The sequence below is a fragment of the Chamaea fasciata genome, unplaced genomic scaffold (assembly GCF_029207755.1).
Source record: "Chamaea fasciata isolate MVZ Bird 193981 ecotype frontalis unplaced genomic scaffold, bChaFas1.0.hap1 SCAF_5, whole genome shotgun sequence".
NCBI lineage: Eukaryota > Metazoa > Chordata > Aves > Passeriformes > Sylviidae > Chamaea > Chamaea fasciata.
The window spans coordinates 9,022,303-9,048,721 of record NW_027094090.1 but is presented as its reverse complement, the minus strand read 5'-3'; the positions used below and the strand labels follow the sequence as shown (position 1 = coordinate 9,048,721).

At 35.5% G+C, this 26,419-nt stretch overlaps 1 protein-coding gene across 1 annotated transcript in view; it reads right to left on the bottom strand.

Annotated features, from left to right (window-relative positions):
• The window catches only part of SEMA3E (semaphorin 3E), a 127,532-nt gene that overhangs the window by 34,902 nt on the left and 66,211 nt on the right, over positions 1 to 26,419 (bottom strand). The window contains exons 2-4 of the mRNA XM_066182776.1: positions 24,696 to 24,856; positions 18,006 to 18,065; positions 12,985 to 13,104 (exon numbers count right to left, since the gene is read on the bottom strand). Coding sequence (XP_066038873.1) covers positions 12,985 to 13,104; positions 18,006 to 18,065; positions 24,696 to 24,856 — 341 coding nt within the window. The remainder of the gene's footprint in view (positions 1 to 12,984; positions 13,105 to 18,005; positions 18,066 to 24,695; positions 24,857 to 26,419) is intronic.

Sequence of the window (26,419 nt, the reverse complement as noted above, 5' to 3'; positions counted from 1 at the left end):
CTTGGGTAGAGGCTGATGGTGAAGGAATATTGTTTTATGCTGTATCAGCAACAATTGCACATCAGTAGTAACTATTCCCCCTCTGCTGTTGAGTAAATGTCAAACAATGAAGAAATATTTCCCTGTGTGTGGTAATCTCAGTCCCATTCCATACTTTTCAAACATCACATACCATGTATTTTTCAAAACTAAATGCTGTAACGTTTTGAGTCAACAGTGCATGAAAAAAATAGTGAGGTGAACTCAGGAAGGAAAAGAAAAACTTTCTAAAATAATGTAAAAATACTTGGGAGTCATAATGACATAAAATTTGATGTAAAAGAAATATTTCTAAAAACCATCTGAAGTTTGTATTATCTTGTTGGGTAGTCAAAATAAAGTTACTCATGAAAAAGTTTCTCCTCTGGGACCTCAATAAAATATTCGTCAGTGATTTAGACGTAAGTGGAGAGACAAACCAAGAGTTAAAAATTGATAGGTTATTCTGGTCTTCATGCTTTCTGCTAACTGTTCCACACAATCAAAAAAAAAAAAAAAAAAAAAAAAAAAAAAAAAAAAAAAGTAAATGGATGTGCCCTTGCAAGGTGGAATAGGATAAAACTGATTAGAGAAAAAACACATAGTCAGGTGAAGTGATCGTGTGTGGGGATAATACTGTTTTGAAACCATACTTGAAGAAGTTGTACTGCCCATACTTCCTGGTTTATAGTTTGTGGCTCCCATTCCATGCTACATAGGGAATAGAAACTGAAAGTTTTTCTGCTGTTGGAGGAGACAAGATCCCAACAGGTCATCAAAAAACACACACCATATTTTGGTCTTCCCCTGGTAAAATGCTACTGGGTGCTCACAGCAGGGAGATGTGGCCAGCAGGGGAGTCTTCTGGATGATGTGGAAGAACTTTTCATCACTGTACAGAAAATTGTACCAGCACAATGAAAAACCTACTATTGTAGTTAATAATTTCTCTGAGAACAAGAATTAAATCAATGGTAAAGACAAATCCATCTCTTTTAACATTCATAACATGAATGTGTTAAAAACAGTAACTGTATGACTGGAATGAAAATGCTAAACAATATATATAGTATGGATTCATTGTCTGGAATTTATGAATAAGAGTTGTAGCTTAAATATATAATCTAGTGTTTACACTGGGGTTAGACAAAAAATTGGATTTCAGTGCAATTTGGAGGAATTTTTAAGAGGTCACTAGTTTTGATATGAAGCAGGATGTGTATCTCATAAATGCTTGCAGACACATGTAACTGTCTGAAACGTTGCTGAAAATGTAAGCAATGACTCCTCCAAGAGACATTTTCCACCTTTAGCTCTTAGGACAGCATGCCAAATATTCCATAGTTGCAATAAGTTATTCCTATCACTGGGGCAAGTAACTGAAGTTCAGGTGTATGATGTGTCAACTTCCATAGGGTGCAGGTTTAAATGAAATAAGCGTTACACATTAATAATCAGCTTTGAAGGCTAATTCCATAATTCTAACCCTCCTTGCAGTTTTTGACATTGAAATCCCTTGAGAAATGTCAGAGTAAAACTGACAGTTTCCTCACAGATTATACAGCCCATCAATTCAACATCACCATTTGTTTTATGGGCATTTTTCAGTGGTTAGGGTAAAAACTTTGCAAAAACACATATGGAGGGCTGGGAGTGGGATTACGTGTTTCTACATGTAGCTTGGGAAAAGAAATGTAGCTTCTGGGTTTGATTTATGATACCAGTGACTCAGGAAACATAATACACTTTCAACTATTATTAAAATAATAATGTTCTTTCAAAGAAATAAAAGATATTTTCAAAGCATGAAACATTTCACCATTAATTTGATATGAATTGATAATTTTAGACAATGAAGAAAAATGTAGTCTGTAAACAATAGTGAAATAAAAGGTCAATCAGAGGCATTAAAATTTAAAGACTGAACTTAACTTTTGTTGCAGAAAATTGCTTTCACTAATGCCAAGTGCTGCTTTGCTCTGGGTCAAGACAACACTTATGCATGTGAATAATTTAAAACATATGCTTACTTCCATTCCTGTTCAGCAAAGTACCTAAGCCTATTCTGAGCATTAATATAATGGCTGAATCTTTCCACTAAACCAGGGACTTAAAAATACGGAGGTTTTAGTTGTGCTTTCCTAGGATATTGTTTTTATAAGAGAAAAATAATTTCATTTCATTTTTAAGAATATGTGGTGTTTTGGTTATTTCACTTTAAATTTTATTATTTTCCATGTAACACAAATAGTAAAGTATATCATACTGGCATTTTCTAAAGGAGATTGAAACCATTTCATAACCTTAATTATACTCTTAACTGTGTATGCATTTGTTGCAGCAGTACTCAGATGGTCTGCTCTCATGAAGGCCTGTGCATTTTTGTGGTTGGTAGGTTTTTTGTGTTTTTTTTTTCTGGTGTGTGGTATGTTTTGATTTGTTTGTTTTTCACTTGTTTTTTAGGTTTTTTTTTTTTTGTTTTTTCATTTGGTTTGTTTTTTTTTTTTTTTTGCCTAACAAGTCCATATTGTTTACCTTGCTGGATATTAAATCATATTTAGAGAACAGTGGGGAAAAAGTCTGTATAGATTTTTGTAAGTATATTTTTAAACACTGGCTATAATATTCACTATTGTTCTAAAGCACTGGACAAAATTATTTCTCAGCTTTAATCATCTCATAGTTCTTCAACTTAGAGTGAGGATATTTCGTGCAAGAGTTGTTTGTTGCCTTCCATTTCTAGGGGTCATGTAATTTATACTTTTTTGAAGAGAACTAGAAAAAGGAGGCTTCATATGCAAAGTTAGTTGAAAGGGAAAACATAAAATAGAGATGCACTGCTTGTGCAAAGCTATGAGAAACGTTTTTTTAAAATTCTTGATAAAGTCCCATGGTGCTAGTGTCATATATGTTGCACTCTTTTTTATATTCAAGTAATTCTTAAACCATCAAAAATGGGAGTGTATATTGCACTTCACTCTTTGTCATGATCAAAAAATTTCTATGCATTTACTTAGTATTCAATCACTCTCATGAGAAAAAAAATCCAGTTACACCAATGAAATGCTTTACAAACCTCATCTTGATTACCATTCCCTTTCACACTATAGTGGTTTTAGTATAAATTCACACATAAATTTACTTTTTTGCAAATACTCTTTTGTTCTGTATATTCTCAAAATAGTATTTTTCACTTATTTTTTTTCTTTTATACTTACTCTTACATTTTTATTTCAACATGGAAAGACATTGCATACACTGTGCAGAGGCTTGTTTTTGGAAGGATGAACCTTGACTTGCCCATTAAAAAAAAAAAAAAAAAAGCTGAAAAATCACAGAACATGTCTGTAAATCAGCAGAAAATATAATTCAAATATAAGTCTCTAAAATGAGCAACTCCATAACCTGCCTTAATCTGTACACTTGTCTCATCAAGTAGGCACGTGGTAAAAGAGATCTACAGGAAAATAGTTTGTCCTTGTGTAACAGCAGAAAATAATTTATTGGATCAGGCCTGAAGACATGTCTTATGTTATTTGGCCCTTTGTATTTAAGCAGACTAAATTCTGTTGCTAAAAAAAATGTGCATTAGCATTATCTGAAAAATATAGTCCTAAATGTTAGCTAGGTGTCTAATTGCTACAAAGCCAACTAATCCGTTAAAAAATTAAAAATCTAAACCCAGTGGAATATAATTGAGTTTATATAAAAGAATCTGTGCTCCAAATACTTACAATAATACTAATAAGTTCTTATTGCAACATAATGCCCTATTTAAGTCACCATAAAACAGCCATGCAGGTATGTAGGTGAGCAAGAAAAGGATGCTCCAACAGGGAAAGAAGTTTTAATGTAATATCTTCTTTAAATAATCCAAACATTAATTTTCAAAAAGATCTAAGCACTGGCAAAAAAAAAATCTCTTCTGGTTTTCAGAGGATTACTAACTTTTAAAATTATACCTTCAGCATTCACTCAACTTTATTTTCCAAGCCAAATGGGGATACAATATTAGGAATAGAGTACTCAAAAACTGTCTGCAATAGTCAGGTCTCTGCTATTTGACATCATTAAGATTATTTGGGAGGTAGTATTTCTTCTGAGGATCTGTTTTCAATCCTCTTTACTATCCACTGACATACTGAAAAGATCAATCGCCCTATGGGATGAGAGTGCATAAAATATATAGACATTAAATCCTCCCTAAAAATTCAGATGCATTTTTGAGGTCTCTGCATTTTATTCCACAGTTAAATGATTAAGACACACTGGGCTCCAAACTGAAAATGTGTTTAAAATCTGGAGCAGTGTCAGACTGCTGTCTGAGTTTGCAAAAGGATTAGCAATTTGTGACTTGTGTCAAAATATCTGGCCTAAAGTGACAAAAATAATATATATTCCTGACTTAATGACTGTGAAAAAATCTGGCAAAAGAAAAAAAAAAAGATCCCACCACGCTGCACATAGAAATCATAGGCATTTATCCTTAGCAGCTCACAGTATTTTAGTGGCAGTGATTGCCTTGGTCAGAATTTTAGAAGGGTCGCCTTGAACTGGTCACTTAAAGCCATTAGGCATCTTATGGCAAAGAATAGAGCCATCAGAAATTTTGATTACATTGCACTAATGTGATAGTTAATATGTATGAAAGTTCCAGGGACCACATAAAGGCCCTCTAGAATTAAAATGTATGAGTAGCTGTATATGGTGATATAGTATTATAGCCTAGCAAAAGAGAAGACAAAGAGAGTCCACAAATGCTATACAAAAGTGAAGAGATCTCTTTGGGGAAGTGCAGAGTCTTTACACACTAACCAAGGCTTTTCCTCTTCCATAATTTTGACAGGCTAAACCTGTGCTGAGATTGTGAGGGTCATATCAGAGCAAATGCCAAATAGAACCCTCTCTAAGGATCTAATCTAATGATTGCTGTCATAACAACTGGGGACAAAGGTCACGAGAAAAAATAAAGAAGGAAGGATGCAGCTTTAAGGTTTGAGCTTCTGTCTAGGCTTTGGTGATGAAAGGAGGAAGAGATGCTTTGGACATGGAAAGAACATCTACATTAAACTGGGAATGGATTTCAGAAGGACTCAGATCCACTGTTCTTTCTCCATGGAATGGAGCCTTAGACAGCCAGCTTTTGCAGAGCTTTAGCTTGGGATGTCTAATTGGACATTCTGGAAAAAAATGGTTAGAGGAGTGGATCCATTGTATCCCAGTGACACAGATGAACTGCTAGTAATTCTTCTTTATACTTTTTAATCAAATATAACTTTTCTATATAGATATCAGTCAAATAAGAAAAAAAGTTCAGTCATATATCATAGAAGGATTATACAATATTAGGGGTGCATCTTATAATGCAAAAATATTACCTAAACACTTTTTTTTCCCCCTGGTTTTAATTATGATAACTAACACCTTATTGATTAGTAAGTCTGTTCAAACAATGATATAGAGTTCACCAGATCACTTAGAAAAATACTTTTATAAATAAATGTGGCAGAATCTAAAAATCATTATAATGAGAGCTGGAATATTTCTGTTACCCCCATCAAATTACCACACAGGTGGAGGATTTCTTTCTCTATGGGATAACACTATTATCCCTCTGTATGGATTCGTTCTCCCTAGACCATCTGTGTTTATTTTTTTAATTTTGCAAAGGGCAGGTCTAATATGATGGAAAATTCATTTCGTATGGCTGATCAATTCACATACTCTACCAGTCTCCCAAATTGAACTTACACTTCACGTATGGCCATATTTAGAAAACATTCAAAAGTAATGAATGTCATTCACCTCATTTTATGGATGGAGAGCACTGTCAAAAAAACCCTGTTGTCTGCTACAAATGTAAGAATGACTGATAAGAGCAACTGTGCTCTTACAGAATACTTGGCTTTCTCCAGAGCATTTCACTAAGTACACAGCTATTTGATAAACAATGCACATTGTAGAATTGTTAAGAAATACAAACAGTTGACATATATCAAGTACAGTTCTTCTGAGGTATCATGGATGAATCCTCTTTTACTGAATGTTTCCCTGATTTTTTTTTTTTTGTTGTTGTTAGAAAGATGATTTTTTTAATTTAACAGTGTTTTAAACAATCATATGATTTCTCTCCTAGTAAAGTTTACAAAAGTACTGAGGAGGCCAAAATAAGAATGAGAAAAAGTTAATGAGACCTCAGGTTATGGAATGCTTGGAATACTGAGTTGAAGGTCAGAAGCTTGCTAAGTAGATTTTAATACAGCCATATCCCAAGTGTTGCATCTTGGAACAGGGAACCGAGTTTGTATCTGAAGTTCATCAGAACACCCTAGGAGATGGAAGTTCAGGTTCTTCTTTCAGCTTGCATGTATTAGACTGAGGTGCCTCATTTAGGATCTTGGATATCCCAGATGCTTTGTTAAAGCTGACACTGACAGCCATCATCAGCCTTGTTATGAAAGACTGATAATTAGGTGCCTCAGCAAAGCATGTAAACTGGGATAACTTTGTGCTCAAGTGAAGAACTTTTGGTCAAGTGCAAACAACTAAAAAGAGATTTCTCATTGAGATGTCGTGCCAAGAACTCAGCACTTGAGTCAGTGAAAGAGGAATCTCAAACAGAGGTGAGGCAGTGACCTTGCCTGTATACACACCATGGAATAGCATGTGTGATTCTAGTGTCTGCACTTCCAGAAGATGTGAAAATACTGCAGAGAGTTCACAGGAAGGACACAAATAAGATTGAAGAATCCTGGTGATAGGAGGTTTAAGGAGCTATATTTATTCAGCTTATCAAAAAAAGTGAAGAGGTGGCTTGATCTTTGTGCATAGGTACTTACATGAGGAAAAGATGTGGAAAAGATAGTGGGAGACTTTTCAACTTTGTTATCAAAGGTATATCAAGGTTAAATGACTGGAAGCTGAAGTTAGAAAAATTGAATAAGTAGCTATTTCCAAACACTAAAAGAAATTAAATATTAGAACAGCTAATATTTAGACCAGAGAAACAGTGGTGTTACCCCTTTTCCCCTATTGCAGCACAGCACATTTGTTGTTTGCTGTGAGAATACATGTTGTCTTCACCTAATTAATTTTCTGTCTGAGTTAGGTACCATTTTAACCTCTGCAGAAATGGATGCATATTCAACTTCCAGAACATGAAATGCTTTAATCTAAATGAAGTGTATGGATATTTTGGTTCAGTTGGCAGTCTGTGGTGTGGTCATACAGACCAGAGGACATAAATGAACCTCCCTGGTAAAAGATTTTATGACATGTTGCCCACTTGGCAGAAGTTTATATCTGTCTAGTGGATGGTGCTGCAAATGTTGGCTTTTCACCCATGCAGAAGGACACTGTGTCTCTAAGCAAATATTTTCAGGGCAAGAATTTGTCAAACATTCTGTCTAATGAAGAACTGACCAACACCCACTTCTATTTGGTCAGTGAAACCAGATGTTCCTCCTCATTAATCATCTGAAAACAGTGTGGACATGAGGTAACAGGAATAAGCACAGGGAGGGAGCAATTTGGCATATCATTGCTTGTTTTGATTACAAATTTACATCAGAAACAACTTTATTATTGTAAAATAATAGATAAAAATATGTCTACAATTTTGCTTCTCAACAAAGCTGGAAGAATGATGACATTACCACATGCTGGTCAAGAGCAGAGGAATTATGTCATGTCAAAGTTAAGCTGAGGGATGACTGTCACATTCTCTTGTGATTTGCATGTGAATTCGCTCTAGTTTGTTAAAGCAAGAGCTGAGGAGCTCATGTTGCCTACCTTTGGTTGGTGTAAAGGGGTAAACAGGAAGCCTACTGCACAATGGAACCTTGTCTTGGTTTTGCATTGAATCACAGAATGTATAGAAAAAGAAGTGTCCTTCCCCACACTCAACAAAATATTAAAGGCGATGTAGATTAGGAAGAACATGACTGAACTGTTTTACGAGCAAAAAATACACCTACTGCTTACTAAAGGCAAGTCCTCCCTAACAGGACTGAAGACTAAGAATTGGGAGCTGGTCTTCCCTGATAAACAGAATTTCATTTTTCTTATTGAGGAACAAATAACATAACAAGGAATACATCAGATTAGGAACACCTGGAGGAAAATCCCCAGAATCACCAATGCATTTTGTGGAAAGGGTGGCTTAGTCCATCAGCCTTCTGAAGTGGAGAAATACAGCTGTAGGCAGTTTACTGAGTTAAATGAGGCACTGAGAATGGCACTTTGCCAGCTCCATGTACATATTAAAAATTTACAGTGTGTTCTGGAGGAAAAATTCTTTATGCATTGTTCTTTCCCATAAATTTAATTCCCCCAACAGGTTTTGTCATGCAGAGATGCCTTCCTCTCCGGGAATCAGCTTTATCTTGTCCCCATGTAGCTTGCAAAAAATTTCAGATATTATTTCTGCACGTTGTTTTCTTTTGGAATTTCTACTAATTTTGCAGATTCTATGGAGTCAGAATAATTTTTTAGCTGTACTTGGTGAAACTCCCACGTGGACTTGTTAAAGGTGCTCTGTGAGTTAGTGAACAAGGCAGCCTGGATCATTAGAAAGCCTCCAGAGCACCCCTACAACCTGTTGCTCTACTGAATAGATAACTCATAAAGATAAAATCATTACCTGACTGCAGATAGAGCAGTCTAAGTCTTTGATTTATATAAAGTTCATTAAAACTCACCCAAGGTATTTTGAGCTATATTGAAAAGTGCTGGAGTGTTCTTTTACCAGCAGCTAGATGTGGCAAAACATAGACTGAGATGGAAAGCTCTCCTTCCAGCACCTGCCACCTGCTGCCAAAACTGAGAAGTTTATATAAATGCAAAAGGAAGGTACTAAATGCAGGTGATTCTCTTCTTGTCTGCCCCACCCTGCCTTGTTGGTATCAAAGTCAACAAGAGAGACAAATGTCAGTTTGGTGAGAATCAAAGCGAAATAAGATTTTTTTTTTCTGAACTTTTCTTCATCTTCTATATCTGGTCAGAAGACTTATCTCAGATTTTCTATCACAGTGTACATGGGAATGATGCATATGCATTTCCTCATTAGAAATTTGGGGTGAAGGGTCTCTGACTCTTGCTTTCTTTAGGAAAAATAGTGTTTACTTTAATGAATTCACCTTTATTTCTGGATGAAATACAAAAAAAACCAACCTGGAGGAATCCAATCTTTTCTGACCTGCACTGATTTTTGACATTTGGAAGCATTTAATGAAGTCAGAGAGAATGAACTAACTTACTGGCTGGCATTTAACTCGCTCATGTTTTCTTGGACAAGACTTTGTAATATGTTCTGTTGCAAACACCAGTAGTTGTTCTGTCTGCAAAGTCAGAACTCCTATTTTTCCTAATTTGTAACTTATTTCTAAATGGTAAAAAAATATTGTGTGTCTTGCTGAAATGTTTAAATTTGGAAAAGCAACATTGATCAGAGTCAGAGTAATTAGTAACAGAAAAAGATAAAAAGCTGCTGTCAGTGACTATACTTACATATACTTAGAAATAAAATAATTGACAACAGCTTTATTAAACTGAACAGCCTGGAATTCTAAAGTGAAATCAATTAAACCAATATTGGAATAGAATGGAGTAAACCATTTTATTTTTAATCTTTCAAATGGATATATAGCGTATAATAGAATTTATAAGTAATTTGATTTAGGAAAATATATTTGGTTATACTCTGGTGGTACAACACAAATTTGATGTAGCCTTAAATAAAACCAGTATTTATTTCTTGTTGGTTTATATGATCAAAATATTAAGAAAAAAATGCATGGTAAAATTAAATTTCTATGACCATGGAAAGCAAAAAGAAGCTGTAATGTATCATAGCACAATGTGCATGTGAAAGACTTCAAAGCCCATTTCAATCATTACATAGTAAGATTAATACTTTCTGCAGAGACTGGTTGGGGAATGGACATTATTGCTGTGTTTTTCAAGAACATTAGATTTAAGGCAGTTCCAAGGTAAAATGATCTGCCAATTAGGCAATCAAATTCTGCCTATTTTTGGAAATCTCCTTTTGGCTTCGTGATTTGTTGACAAGAGCTCAGTGTTCTGCAAGGCACAGCTCAAACCTGGTTTTGATATGAAAAGATGAATTTGTGGTTGTGTAAGTATGTAAGATTTTATACAGGAGGCAGAATGCTCCTTTTCACAAACTGCACTGCACCTCACAAACCCATGCTAAATTTAGGGTGCCATACAGCATGCTTGTGATCATAACTTTGGGAAAGTTTCATTTTCAAAGGGAAACTGGCGATGCTTCATTTTCCTACCAAGTGGCTATTCAGAAATGAATGACTATGTAAACTTTTGTTGGAAGCCAACTACAAAATAAATGTCCCTGTAACATGATCACCAAGATCCAGAACCTTAACTGGATGTTAGGTTCCAACAGGTTCCTCTTCGGCCTGCTCAGAAAAATGGGAAGAGGCAATGTTGCAGAAGATACAGTCCTACTATTCTGTCATGTGCTTAAATGCCCCTCCAAAATCATCTCTAGTTTACATTTATATACCATTAATAACTTAAGAACCCTGCAGTTCTTACTGAGGGTCACATCCTACCTACTCCATCAGCTCAGGGAGCATTATTGAAACTTCTAGTTAAGGTCCCTGACCACAGAGCAAGTCTTTTTCTATGCTGATGCTGCTGATTCATAGTTCCATATTGATGTGTGCATCTACATTCATATGCTGCATTAGTTATGTATCTGGATACACAGAAGTTTGTCATAAAGGGCTCCCTCTTTCCTACATTCCACACCTTATACCTCAACATGTCTGAGAAGTGCCATTGTTCAAATACTTATAAGCCTCAAACATACCTTGTGCTACTCAGACATAAGGAGGTGTAAAGAGTCATATTTTAGTATGAAATAGTCATACTATCAACTACAGTCAACTAGAGTCATACTATAGTTCATACTGTCAAAATATAGTTGTATTTTAAATACTGTTTCATTTGCTACTGTCCTTTCCATGACAGTCAGACAGTGAGAAAATGGCCAGAGAGATGAGGTGGAAGAAACAGGGGACAGTAATCAGATGTTTTTAGAAGAGAATATTCTGACCAGATAGATAGCAGAGACTGAACTGCATTTTTCTGCAGAAGGACCTTGTCCTTTCACTTCCGGCAGTTACACCATGTCCTTATCACTCAAAGAAAGCAAAATTACAATTTTCCCACTCGACCACATAGCACGTGTTATTTATAACTTACCATATAAATGGCACCTGTCTTTTTTAATCCCGATGCTCAGCTTTTCAGAAAACAGGAAACAGTATAGCTACTTATTAGTGTAGAAAATATATTTCCTGTTGTTCTACACAATCAAAAAAAAAAAAAAAAAAGGAAATTTTCCCATGATTTCAGCATGGATAAAATTTTAGAACCTCAGTGTGACAAGGGAGAATAATAAACAAAAACAAGGGAAGTAAGGACAGTGACAGATAAGGGGATGATCATGGACCACACAGTCTTATATATATCTTGTTTGGTTGGCTTCTATTTTTCTTAGTCTGTTTATGCTTTCTAAAATAGTGTTCCTACATATACAGCCACTGTTTCCTTCAAAATCTAGTGGGAAGCTTGACAGGAGGTTTGTGAGAGGAGAAAAGAAGACACACAAATTTACCTTATTTTAACATTGCATATTATCTAGTTCCTTCCTTAATTTCAGAAAACAGTGTTTTTCTGCAATTCATACAACTCTGAATCTAAGTGCTGTGCTGGAGTCTTTTTCATGGTTCTCATATTTTGACAGCAGTTAGAGTTGCACAGCATGGATTGGATCCTTGGAGATTGCTTCTGGTGATGTTGTTCTCGTTTGTTTTGTCAAAAAGATGCATCATTACTCAGAAAAGATTAATCAAAAACATTTGCCTGAAGTAAATCTCTTAGTTGATTTCAATGAGTACACTTTAAAAAACTATATATATGAAATTTATATTTGTACAATATTTGTACAACCCTATTTCCATAGGGGAAAGCAAGAATTCTCTTGGATGGTGCTGTAGCATCAGCTCCATGACAAGTGCTTGGCTCCACCATCATGTGAACCAACTAAACAAAACCATTGACCATCAACCCTTCCTGACACCTGCCAGTTAAAGCAATCTTATCTTTGGGTTATAAATCATCTCCATCTATTAAGTCCCACCTCACAAAGTGCATTTCCAAGAATCCCTGGTTCAGTTCCTAAAGCTGTCATCACATGTGCCTTCAAGAGCCTAGATTTGATGCCCAAGGAGTTTTACATGTTAATTTAAAATGAAAGGTTGGTACTTCTGCTGAGTCTTTAAACCTGTTCTAATATAGCTGAAGCAGAAAGGATTCTGATTTCTCAGATGTCCAGACAATTTATATTTTTGCATATGAAATAAATTCAAAATATTGACGATATATTTTTCTAATTGATCTCTGCAGTGCTATTTTACTTAGCTGTGTGTAAGCATTAAGGAGCATACATGCACTTGCTGAACAAGACCAATATGAAGAAGCTGAACTTACCAAAGATTTTTTAAGAAATTCCATCTCCCAATCAACTAACACATATTTTGATATATGATGCATTATTTAATTTTTTAAAAACTCAACAAAAAACAACGAAAAAACCAAACCCCCATAGATTTAGCTAAATCTCCCCCAAAAATGTAATCTTTTTTCTTAAGACTTACTGTATCAACTGTAAAAAACACACCAAAAAACCTAAGATGAAAAGTCTTTGAAATCTTTGCATTATTCTCCATAATATACTTTCAAATATTAGTGAGTTCCTCTGTTCACAAACTAAATTATAGTCCAGCATTACATTTCATCAGGGAAAATATCTATCATATGAGAACTGTGAACAATTGAACTTAAATGTTTATTTTTAACCACAAGGGCTTTGCTGGAATGTAGACCAAAAGAGTCACTACTGTAAACCAAATTTCTTACCTCTGATGGATGTCCAGCTCTTATGAAAGTACAGAGTGGATCAAAAGCTCCTGTTCCACAAGTCAGAAGATGGGTCCTGTTGTATCGGTGAAGGACACGGATGTAATTTGCACATTCATCCTAGTTGATGTAAAAAATAAACATAGGGAAATATTAGCTTTTAAATTATTGGGGTTTTTTAGTATCTTATGTGCCCATAGGTGATGTTCTAATATTGAATCTTTCTATTCTATTTCACTTCATGTTACTTTGTGTCAACAGTTTCATGCATGGGCATTTTTACATTAAAAAAGCAAGTTTAGAGCACTGATTGATCATGTTTTATTTTAGATGCTTAACCAGTTAGCAGTTACTAAATTATAAAAACACACTTTTGTGTTTCTTTAGTCTTGGAAATAGTCTGCAAATCTGAATAGGTTTTTACTCCATATTAATGGATACATAAGATATCGACATAAGTTTCAGAGCATAAGACGAGAATGGTCAGCAAATATCTTCTCTCTAGAGTAAATAAACTTTATCTCATGAAAAATATAATATTTTAATTGCAGCATTAATTTATTGTATGATTAATTTTAACCAATATTTTTTATATTGTATCAACACATACTTTGTCTGTTTCCACTGTTTAAACCCCTTTGAAGAAGAAATATTCTTTTCCCCCAGGGCAACACTTTGGGACTCATTAGTGTATTTGCAGCTTCATAAATATTACAATTAAAACATTTTCAAACATCCCTTTGAGATGTGGGGTCATTATTCCTGTACTAAACTATAAATAGAGACAGTGAGATAAAAGTATCCCTTGATTTTGGGACACTTGGGATTCCTGAGATTTGGTTTTAGGTTTGGATTTTGGCTTTTTGCAGTGGTTTCTAGGAGCAAAATTACGGTTAATTTCATTTCATTGCTCAATATTTCTGCAGCTTAGAACCCGAGCTTTAAGAGTCACATCAAGTTGAAGACATTTAAAATGGAATTAATCTGAGCTAACTTTAGCTGTTCTGGCATTTAGACATGTAATTTATGCAATTCTCCCAGGCTTTTTCAATAGTCAGTGAAGTAGGCCAGACATCTCCAAAAGGCAATTAATACAATCCTGAAATGAACATGTAAAACAGAGTGGAGGAATTTCCTTTTCTGAAAATTTCCAGTTCTTCACTGATGACTACTCTCATTTTTGGACTGCTGTATTTGTGTGAGAACAATTCTGGGTCTTATTAACCAACTGCAAGAACTTAATGTCAAAAAGGAGGAGTCTGCAGGGGATTCATGGGCAGAAGTTAACACTTGCAAATCCACATTAGGTTCAAAACTAAGAAACTATCTTTCCTCTTTCTTCAAATCCGTGAATCATTTCAGTGTAAGTCTTCCAAATGCTCCAGCAAATAAAAAAGGAAAGAAATCTCCCCTGCTACCTGTTCATCCTCAAGATATATTATGCCAATTCATAGAAGTAACCTACAGATGACATAACCCGTTGTGTAATTAAATATTATGCATATACAAAGGGCAATTGAACCTTTTAGTATCTTACATTTGGAATTTCTTGATTTCTACTAATTTGTTCCTTTTTTAAGGAAATAAAAACATAAAGTCAGACAAACTGAGAGGAGAATGGGTTGAAATCAATAGCATGTTATCCTCCTTGCATGGATCAGCACTCCATGACAGAGGTGTCCCTTTTTTGTTCATTTCCCAAATGTTTGCTGAATGGTGGTAGCAAAATGCTATTCCATATGTATTTTATGATTCCATGAAGCTCTTGAATAGATGCTTTACGGGGTGCTGATGCTGTTCCTGATTCTCCATCTCCTTCAAGTATTACCTTCCTGACTTATTCCCCCTGTTTGCTCTCAGTGGTGGTCTGCTCTTTACTCCACTATTTCCTTTTTTTAAATCCATATATGCCTTCAGCTCTTGATACTTGTGCCAAAATCATTTTAAGGATTTAAGATATTTTTAATGGGAAAGATCTGCACTTTTTTTCTCCTGTGTCCCTTTGTAGGAATGCCTGAAAAATTCTGCAAAAAAACCCCAAAAAACCCCAAAACCAGCAACAACAACAACAACAACAACAACAAAAAAAAACCCAAAAAACCAAAACCAAAACAAAAAAAAACCAAACCAAACCAAACCAAACAAACGACAAAAAAAAACACAGAAAAAAACCAAAACACAAAGAAACAAAAACCAACCAACCTAACAAAAAAACCAACCAAACAAACAAAAAAACCCCTAGGATGTGAAAATACCAAACATAGAAGAAAATTAATTCCAAATAGCTAGACTTGATAATTTATTAACAGATGACGAAAGGTGCTGTTCTGGGAAATGTCAGGCAAAAAGACATTGCTGATAACCCTATTATTAATGTACTATATACAGAGCAGGGAAGAGATGCATCACCCAAGGGGGACACTAAATAAGACTTCTTTATACTATATCAATTAATTAAATACTGGGGTTGGCTTCAGGATTATCCATAGATATATGAATAGATCGGTGGAATTTTATTCATCCGGAACTTCTCGGCGTGGAGGAGTGAGGCATCTCTACAGAACTTGATTTCTACATCTGAATGATTTCCAATTCCGATAAAGCAATTCAGAGTAATTGAAAACTCTCACATCACAGGCTGACAGGTGGGATTCCTGGTACACTGGATGACAGCTGAAGGACTTTTTTTTCTTTGCCTTCACTTGAATCAGAAAAGCATGGTCTTATTTTAAGAGTATGCATGTGTTGTTAAGACAAGCCTTTTTTAACTGTCCTATTAAGTCTGTTACAAGCTCTGAAACTGTTTATGACTACAATACTTGCATTTTACTGCTACAACATGAACTGATAACTTTTTAAGGTTATACAAGCTTGTAAAAGTGGCCTGTTCTTTTATATAGAAAGAGGCAGAAAATGTGAAGTATTTCAATGCTAAGAAGTTATTACAATATTATCAATTCTACTTAATAATTCTGCCTTGAGCAACAGATATTTTGCAAAGGAATTTTTTTTTTTAAAAAAGAAACAGCATGGAATAAGCAAAAAAGTTTGAAATAGAACAAGATTTTTCTAGAGTTTGTAGTGTGAAAAATAGCATTAAGAAATTAAATTTGACAAAGGGTTGATTTTAAGATATTATGTTCTTAAGTCAATATTGGCTTATGGCTACAAAAAATGAAGGTGAAGAGAAAGTAGGAAGGTTTTTGATTCTAATTTAGATTTCTTTCAGGTTGAGTAATTTATCTACTGAATATTGAGCATGGTGATGGAAATTACTAAGGTTTCCCTGATATTAATTAGTGTTACTGGTTCACATAATCCATATATAATTAATTCTTATGTGAGGGTCAGAATATTGTTTGGCATTGCAATATTTCCAGCTTTAAAAATTTTAATGTATTTTTCTTAAAGACTCTGCTGCTAGAATCTTTTGATTATTTAAAAGTTGTTTTTTTTCCTGTAAAAGCAGTAGTTACACCAAACCTTCATGGTTCAGAGAAATGTGGGAAATACATGAAACTCTATAAATGACCACATTCATACAATATAGAATTTATAATAAAAAACTGGATTGCAAAAAGGTTTTGAGTTTTAGGCAAACATGAGTCTGACCGGGCTATCTTTGCTTTAAACAACAGTACCTATTTCTGCATTTATTTAACAAAACAAATATTGTCAGACTATCAGAAAATACGTAGAGGTGAAAGAAGGATTTCTTTCTTTCTAGAGCTTTAACTAGTAACAGCTTATGCTGAGAGGTATTATCAAATAAAGGACAAATAATTTAGGTTTGGGATTCACTGGGATTCAAAGTTCAGCCATTGTAGAAAACCACCATTTTAAACCAAAGCCACCTAAAATTATCAAGGATATAAAAGTAACCTGAAAAACTACAATGAACTCTTAAGAATCTTCAAAAACTATCAGTTCTAGGCTAGGTGAATGGGAAGAGTTGGGAGGATTATTATTATTATTATTATTATTATTATTATTATTATTATTATTATTATTATTAATAATAATACTAATTATTATTATTATTATTTATTGTTATTATCATTACCATTATTATTATCATTACCATTACTATTATTACTAATACTTTCCAATCTAGTTCCATTACCTTATTATGGACAGTTCTCAAGATTTTACTTCAGAAGAAATCTTTATAACTTCCTAATTTACTGGGAATATATGTCAGTTATTGTCAAGGTTACTGTTTGCTGTGTTCTGGGCAAAGCTTGTATGTCCCCTTCCATGTCCTACATTCCTGTCACTGTTGCTGTAAAACTACCATAATTTTCAGATCCCTTGGTTCAGTGTGAGCTCTCTCAGCTGTGGGATTTATTAGTTGTACTCCCCGTGTGTTTATGAGGTGCAGGTAATGAGCTTGGTGCACTGCAAAATTAAAGAGAACTTCCCTCCAGAAGAACTTTCATCCTGTGCTGCCAATGATACCAGCTGCTGTGTGTCAGTGAGCTTTCAGGTTTTTCCCAGGAACTGATTACAGCCAGGGCACTGAATCACAAGAACAGAACAATTCTGAGGTTCATTAAAACAGAATATTTTTATTAATGGAACACAAAACTGATAGGACAATGTAAATTACAGTGTATTTTATAATTATTAGTAACTTAACTGCTTTCTTGAATGTATTCTAGAGAATGTGAATTTTAAAGATAAACTGGGATGTGAATATGGAGAAGATAATCCATGTGCATGAAAAGAAAAGGACTTAGAAATGGAAAAGGAGAATTATTAAGGTACCTTTTTGATAGTACCAGAATAAGAATTAGAAGTTCAGATAATCAAAAGTGTTCACTGACTGTTTAGGAGGTGGTTTGAGGAGCAATTAAACTAATAATTTAATGTGTTCACAGTAGTTACATGTTTTTAACCTGCAACACTTAACATTATATCTCTGCTTCAATCTCTCTTAAGTTAGGGATGCCTGAATCCTCATTTTGGACCAGCCACTGGTATAATTGAAGTATATTTGATCTGTAATTAGTGATACTTACAGCATCTCTTCCTTTAATTATGCATTCTTCTGCCTGCAGAGGTGTACTAGGCCAATGGATCTGAGGAAAAAAAAAATAGTAATTGGCAGTCTGATCATGGCAATCCAACTTTTCCACTATTTCTCATGTGGAAGTTCTCAGATCAGAGGTACAAAATCATAGAACAGCCCAGGTTGGAAGGTATCTCAAAAGATCATCTGGTCCAGCCTTTGGTGGGAATGGGAGGCTAGACGAGACCGTATATCACTCTGTTCTAAATATCTTTAAACCCGCCAGGGACAGAAACTCCACCTCTCCCTGGCTCCATGTGAAGGGAGAGCCCCTTTCCTCTTTGAGATGCCATTTAAATACTTAAGTACTGGAATACTGTGATGACTTCCCCCTGAGCCTTGCTTCCCCTGGGAGAAAAGGTTTTCAGCCTCTTCTTTGTTGGAACATAACTCTCTTGATTAGGGTAGCACAGCAAACTTAGCAGTCAACAGAATTTAAAGGAAGTTAATGTATGGAACATGTTATATAAATTCAGTAGAAACATCTATGCTAAATTGTCAGTGATTTTCAACATAGTTATTAATTTTGAACTACTGATTTCCTGCTTGAGTTGACACTTAGGAAAGAAATTTTTTAACAGTGAAGTTAATAAGGGTCAGCAATTAATCTTATGGGAATAGGAGCAGCCTTTCACAGTCAACTACCAGAAGAGAAGTCAAATTACACAAGTGAAATTTTCTTCAGCTGCCTACTGTATAACATTTATCTTTCATCCCAGATGCATGATTTGTTTGGATGAAAACAATCTTAAACATGACTGATCACACTGGAATGATTAGTTAATTTCTTACAACATTTAAAAGTAAAAACAAAAACATGCTCACATCAGTGATATCAGGCTTGGCTGAAACCAAGTAAATATCAAAAAACTGATGTCATCACTAAGACATTTTTGTCAACAATCCAATCACAAATTTATTTTCAGTCTAGAAAACATTTCAAAATTAAATTCTTTTGCTAGGCTTTTTTTCTTTTTTTTCCTTCTTTTTTTTTTCTTTCTTTTTTTTTTGTTTGTTTGTTAGTTGAACTATCTTAGTTTTCTTGAAATAATTCTAATCTGAGAAAATGGTAAATTATTAGAAAACCTAATTGCAAGACAAGTGGGGATAAATTATAAATCCTAGATGCCTAGGGCTTGAAAGTAAAAGACCCAATTATCCTTAATATCTTCATTAACGACTTGGTCATGGAAATCAAAGAAATACTAAGTAAATTAGTCAATGACAATAAATGGGAGGAGCTGTGGACTCTCTTGAGGGCCAAGGCACTGCAGAAAGACCAGGACAGATCAGAGGGCTGGGCAATCACCAACTGTATAAAGTTTAACAAGGGCAAGTGAATTCTGCGCCTGGGACAGTGCAACCCCAGTTCTCTGTATGGATCAAGGAATGAGAGAGCTGCAGAAAGGGACCTGGGAGTCCTGGTCAGTGACAAGCTGAGTTTGAGTCAGCAGTGCCCTGGCGGTGTTTAGGTCTCACACCATCTAAATCCAAGTTAACCAGAACACCTGTTTCCAGTCAAATGGTCTTATAGTCATCTATGAGTGATCAAAAATGACTCTCATCTAGTCTCTACATTGCTGCAGTATGGTCTGGAGAGGTACCTGGGCTCTGCTGAACTCCCATGAAGGCACTCATCCAGTCATCCTGGTCAGAGCATTCCTGGTTCATTCATTGCAAAACTCAGAGTCCACAGGCATTTATTTCAGTCACTGGTCAGGAACTAAATGAAGGTTGGGTTAAACTTGTTAAGTTAACCCAAAAAGGCTAGAAGTTATGAGATCTGTAAGACCTCTTGAGGCTATAAGTATGAAGCCACAGTGCTCACTTCCCAAAGACATGTTCTAACTAGCAGGCTAAAATGAGAGCTTTTACTCACACCAGGTGTAGGTGGCTGTTAGGAACAGAGAAACCAAAGACGGAATAAAACACTTGACTCTGTAACCTGATACTAAATATGCTGTGTGTAGGTAATTATTTTTGTATTTGGAAACTTAGTCCCAGCACTGTTGAAAATACTTCGTAGGTACATTTTCCACTTGAGATATACTGAATTAAATACTTACACAGAATTAAGAGAAAAAAGCCAAAGAGATAAACTAATGCTCCTGATTGTCTGGAATGTCAAAAAGCAACTGCAGTGGAGCTTGGTCCTTGGGACAGAATTTGGTCCTTGGCACAAAAAAATAGAATAAACCATGGAGCTGCAGAATGGTTTGGGTTGTAACAGGTCCTTAAAGACCAACCAATGTAACCATCTACTATATTCAAGGACATCTTTCACTAGATAATGTTGCTCAAAGCCCCATCCAGCCTGACCTTGAACAGTTCCAGGGATGGAGCATTCGCAACTTCTGTGGGAAAACTGTTCCAGGGTCTCACCACTTCCATAGTTAAGAAGTTCTTCCTAGTATCTAATCTAAATCTGTAGCACTGTAAGGGGTAAAGCACAGTAGTGAAAAGATATTTTAAAATATACTCATCCTGGGAAAAAATGAAGTTGTAAGGCAGTGCAGATATGGGGGAAATTTTAATTGGAGCTGGAATGCTAATTAATGTCTCCAAACATCCTTTCCATTTAGCCACTAGCCTTGAAAAAGAGAATGGTATCTATACTGAAAACTAATTCAAAGAAATTATATGAGCTTTATAGCACTTCAGGACAAAATTGACTACTGTGTGTTTTAGTCTGAACTCCAATGTGTGACAGGGCAATTAAGCAATTCATCCAACCTGTCCCCGGTTTAAGTCAATAAATAGCGCTTAATTAACAGCTAACTTGTGTTTGGCTGAAGCACAAATTCTTTAAAAATATCTGCTGATGACTGGATATTGTATATATTTATCAACAAATACATGGCCACCTTCCCTCTTGGAAGGTTATTCCAATGGAAAATCAAACTCACCAAATTGTGTGCTTCTTATGCTTTGCTTTTGTGCACTTTCCTAGACAGCATGCAAAGAAGACACAAGCAAGCCCTGCTCTTGCAGACTTGTGTTCAGCCAGCTCTGGAGTGGAAGTAGAACTTCACTAGAGGCAAGATATATGATGAGGTCTCTATAATTTGTTACAGCAGAGATATAAAACCAAATCTGGAGCCACCTCACACTAGGCGAGAAACAGCACAATTGAAATCTGCCTGCACAAGCTCATTTACAGAAGTGGGAAGGTTTCCATTCAGACTCAGATCTTCCTAAGGCCCTTTAAGCAGAAGCTTTCTGTAAGGAATTTGTGGGCAAATAGGAAGAGCAGTTTATTTTCACTCCAACATGAGACTAAAAGTGGGAACAAAGGTCCCCCTTCTCTATGAGCTGTTTGACCAGTGGTGATGAGCTGCTGGCACTGGCTCAAGTTTGCTGTTAACAAATATCCTCTCTAGCACCACTTACAATGAAATGCAATGTTTTTAAAAACAAATTTGGCACCAGATACCAAAGAAAGTTCTCTATCAGTCTGTTAGATCACTACAAGCCTTTAAGGCTCTGGACCAAATCTCCAATATGAGTAAGGTTTGATTCCAAAGATGGTGTCGAAGAGAATGAACTATTAGGGAATGCAAAAGTTAAGTGGAATGTGCCGACAAAGCTTTGGCTTTACACAAGGTTTTGAGTGCTTATATGGCCCTAATTCTCTGTAAATACTGATACTCACATTTCATATTCTTTTACATTTTTGCTACTCTTAGTGCTAGGGCACTCTTCACATAGAAACAAAACATCTAAGTAACTGTTTCTAAAACTTATAGCATGATGTGTTAAATTCTCTAAGCAAGAACACAATACACTCTGCATGTCTTAAATGAGAGATACAAAGAGCAAAGTAGGCAAAATCCACATGTTTTTACAAATAGAGAAGTGAGAGTTTTTCCCTGTCCAAGGTGACATGGAAGGTTTTTGCCACAGTTGAGAGCTCAACCCAAATATCTGGATTTCCCCACCAATGCAAGAATGACAGCAGTATTTTTTTTCCTAAAGGTTTTTTTTCCCCAATTTTTAGGTATTTTTTTGTGTACATGAAAATTGGTGAGGATAAAACGTGTTTAAAATAATTTGGTAGATATTTACATAAACAGCCATTAGCTTATATGAAAAAGCTATAATCTACCCTTCACAGTGTTAGAGTGTATTTGAAAGCTGAAGAGAATTGAACCTGAAGAAAACATGTAGTCTATTAAATACAGATTTATAGGAGGCATACCTCATATGCATAACAAGTTAAGTTTTTTGGAAATGTTGGATTACTTTGGCAGTCAACAGGTCTCAATGCCGAAGCACTTTATGTCCACTCAGCATTTAGTTGTTTTCCTTTGGGATAACTTCTAATATGCTGGCTAGAACTGAATTATTTGGTCATTTACAGTAAAAGGCATAAATGTCTAGTTGGGAATGGATTTCAGTTTGGTTTTTAGAAAGCATATTCATATTCCAAATTGTTGAGACAGGGATGACTATGAATTAAAAGACATAAACTGTTTTCTGGATCACAGAAGGTGAAGATCAATAAAAATCTGCCCAAAACTTCATGAAACCTTTCTTTCGCAGACAGTGAGTCATCCTGGTTACCAGAGAGAGAATAAAACCCAGGAACCTGCCTGCACTCATGTACTTTCAGTGGATTACAATTTCTAGTTTAGATTAATTAAGCTAAACTCTTTAGTCTTAAAAAGGTCAAGAATAAACCAACATACAGTTAAAGACAGATTAATTAAGAACTTTGGTAATAATTAATCAACCACCCTCTCAACTCCAGGAACTTTCTCTAATGTATCTCAGCAATTAAGGTTTTCCTCTAACAGAAATGTCTCATTCCACACTTTTACTGATAGAACTGTACCATGATCACACTTTCCATAGCTATCCCTGAACGAGATCTGCACTGAGTGAACACTGAGAAAAAGAGAAAAAGCTAGTGACATTTGCATTCAAGGGAGCTAGGTCCCAGTGAGATCATGTTTCTAAACGTGCCGGGCCAGCTACATTTATTTCAGTTTCTCATCTTTTGCATAAAAAAAGGCAAGAATAGTTTTCATAAATTTGCCATACTCTACACAGGTCTCCAGACAGAGAACATGGTTTCAGAGTAAATAGCTGATACTCCACTTAAAAACAAGAAGGGGAGCAATGAACTTTGAGTGAGTCCAGATGGGACCATGGTGGTTGGACAGAAGCATGAAGTGCTCTATCCTGTAATTTTTCCTCACAGATTTGCTGTCAAATGGGGAAGAAGAGAGTGGGGGCAAAAAGCTTATTTTATAGAAACAAATGCTGTCTAAATGTTTTCATATCCCTGAGCTCTAATATCTTGTCACAGGATATTAATAATTTGTATCAAAGTGAAAAGGAATTAACTTATATCTCACTGTTGAGGAACAAAGTCCAGCATGTAACTCTGCTCCCTGAGGAGTTAAATTCTGGTTTGGTTTTCTTTTTAAATATAGATAAATTCTCAAATAGCCTCCCTGAGTAGATTCATATCCCATATCTAGGACTGACATTCCCAAATGTTTATAAAAAGAATAAAGCATATTATATCTGTTCACAGTAGTGGAACATGCTAATTATGCTTGGAGATAAGCAAAGATACTTATAGTAAAGTTGGCCAGAGTGTTGACATAAGAATCGTGATATTCACTTTTAGCAAGGGGGCAGGAAGAATAGAATTTGAAACATCAGTGGTCAGTGCAGTATAGACATCAACAAAAATATTTATCCCAAGGGACTTTATTTTATTTTACTCACTTTTTATTTTACTTATTAATTTGCAAATAAATAAAAATAGATCAAAACACATTGGGAAATTTTAAAGAAGCAGAAAAGGAAAACACTGAAATATTTCAAGAGATCATTTTACCACATTCAAAATGGTTGAACAATGGTACAATGCTCCTGCCAGCTTCCCTTGCTACTGCATGTTTCCAACTCTAGCTTCCAAGGGTAGAAGTAAGTTAGGAATCCAAGGCTCACATCAGCTCAGACTCCAGCCTCTCCAGTTGTCAGTTTGCCAATCACTTGTGGTTTCTACAATGTACTGAGTTCTCTGGTAGGATTATGACTTGACCCACCTTTCTCCCACAGACCACTGACTAGCATTCAAATGCTACTTTCAGTCATTATGTAATAGCACCTTTGGCTCAAACCCGTGCAAAATCCAGTTTCTAAAGAAGGTTAAAAAAATAGCTGCAGAGTTAATGCTGCTATTGAAAACTTCTTAGAGTTTACATGCTAATTTTTTTTGCCTTAACATTTTCTCTTCTGAAACTCCCCAAAACTACCAGGGAGATTTTATTCCTCAATAATATAGTGGAGATACAGAAATCAGATATCTACAAATGTGAGGTGCTCTAAACATCTGCAGCCATGCTGAAATTCAGTGAGAAATATTTACATGACAACAAGTCTCTTCATCCAGAGTGAACCTTGTGGGCGAAGGGGTGGGGGGGAGGGGGGGGGAATGGTAATTCCTGTATTTTTCTTAAATATAAATATGGCCTTAGAATTTGTGCACAAAACACCTACAAAAACTCCATTACCTCAGTCATGCAAGTTCTAATATCCTGTGCTACGTGTTGTGAAATGAAGTGACTAATATATATAAAGATATATATATATATATAAATATGTATGTGGCTTTTTACTGCACCTCTCGGTAGTTGTCGCTGATTCGATCCAAGCTGAGGGAATACAGGAGGTCTCTTCCTCCCACGAACAGTCGCTCTTGATACTCATCCAGCAGCATTATGTGAAGTCCAAGATATCCAAAGGGGCTACGAAAGACTGACGTCCTGTTTAAATCCCAGAGCTCTGAAATGCAATCAGAGTGTTCGTGATAAATACCAAACAGCTTAACTCTTATGGCTTCATCTTCATGTTCTCCTAGGGAACTGGGCGAGAAGTTGTTGGACATTAAAATGCTAATCATATAATCTTTGAGCAAGAAAGAGACACGAAACACCTGGGAACAATTTTCATACAAAGCCAGTTCTCTAGGAGGTTTGTCTCTGAGTCTTTACATTCTAATCTTTTTGCCTAAGATATGAGATGGGGAGGGATGAAAATCAGTTTTCTAATGGACGTTTTCTGAAAAGGAAAAAGTACTCTTTAGAATACTAACTGCAAATGGGGAAAAAAGAAGAATTAATAATGGAAATTAAAAAATAAAAATACTGGAAATTTTGTCCTTGTCTTTCAGGTATGTCAAGCTCCAGCTTTTCAGTGTGCACACTGTTTTTACCTGGGTTTCTATTTTTAGGAGGATGGCATTGTGGGTTTTAAACCCAGAACTTATATATTCACTCTGTTCACTGAATATGCTACTTCTAAATTCAGTGAAAGCAGTATGAAATCTTTGAAATGCATATGAATAATTTTCCAATACTGATTTTGTCAAGAAATGCACTGACCTGATATGGGAATCTGAGGTTTAGCTGTACATGATCCAGGCTTAAGCCAGTTCCACTGAGAAAAGGAAATTCATTCAGGGTAATATTGCAGAAACTTGGATTCAGGCCTCAGGAAGTAAGAGGAAAAACATGGAAATCTCTCTGCACTGTGCTGCAGAGCACAGCCTGGCTTGCAGCAGGTCAGAGAGGCTGAAAATCATTTTCCTGTTGAGAAGCCTCAAAAGGAGTAATTTGAGACAGTGCCCTCATCCTCTCTCCAAAAGGACCAAGCTTGGACTAGGGGATAGCAACGATGTTCTTATGTCTGTACTGTGGCAACTTGTTTTATTTTGAAGAAATCACTCTTGGTAAAAGTAATTAAATATGCTTATCCTCACAGCTTTCCATAAGCATAATTTTTTCAGTTGTTTGGATGTGGTCCTGAAGCTGATATTGGAAGAAGTGGGATTGTTCCTAAGCTAGAGAAGACAAATGAGCCCCCATCCAGTTTGGAGGTTCCTGCTCACATGCCCCACCAGCAGTTATATTTCTTTGTCCATGTTGCACCTTGACAGCAACATAGAAACCACAGCAGATGTTCTGTAAGCAAGAAATTTAATGTTTGAAAGGGTATTAATTTAATCCAACAAATTGATACAATTTCTATTAATTTTAAATTATTAAGTATAATATCTATGTGATGAAAAGTGATTTTAATAATAGGATAAATGTGTTTTGCTCCATTTACTAGGTAGGCTGAGTTCAGGTCAAGAAAGGATAAAAGTAACTAGTTTCTGCAAGCCGTTTCCTTAGATGATAAAATTTACATCAAAGGAGTTGTAGTAAAAATTCAGCCTCACACACGGTGTCTTTCTCGAGTGATCTTCAAGCAGAATCTATTAAATAGTTGTATCTGTGTGTGACTGGCCTCACTTTAACTGATGGAAAACTAAGACAGAGAAGAACATCATAATGAAAAGAAGAG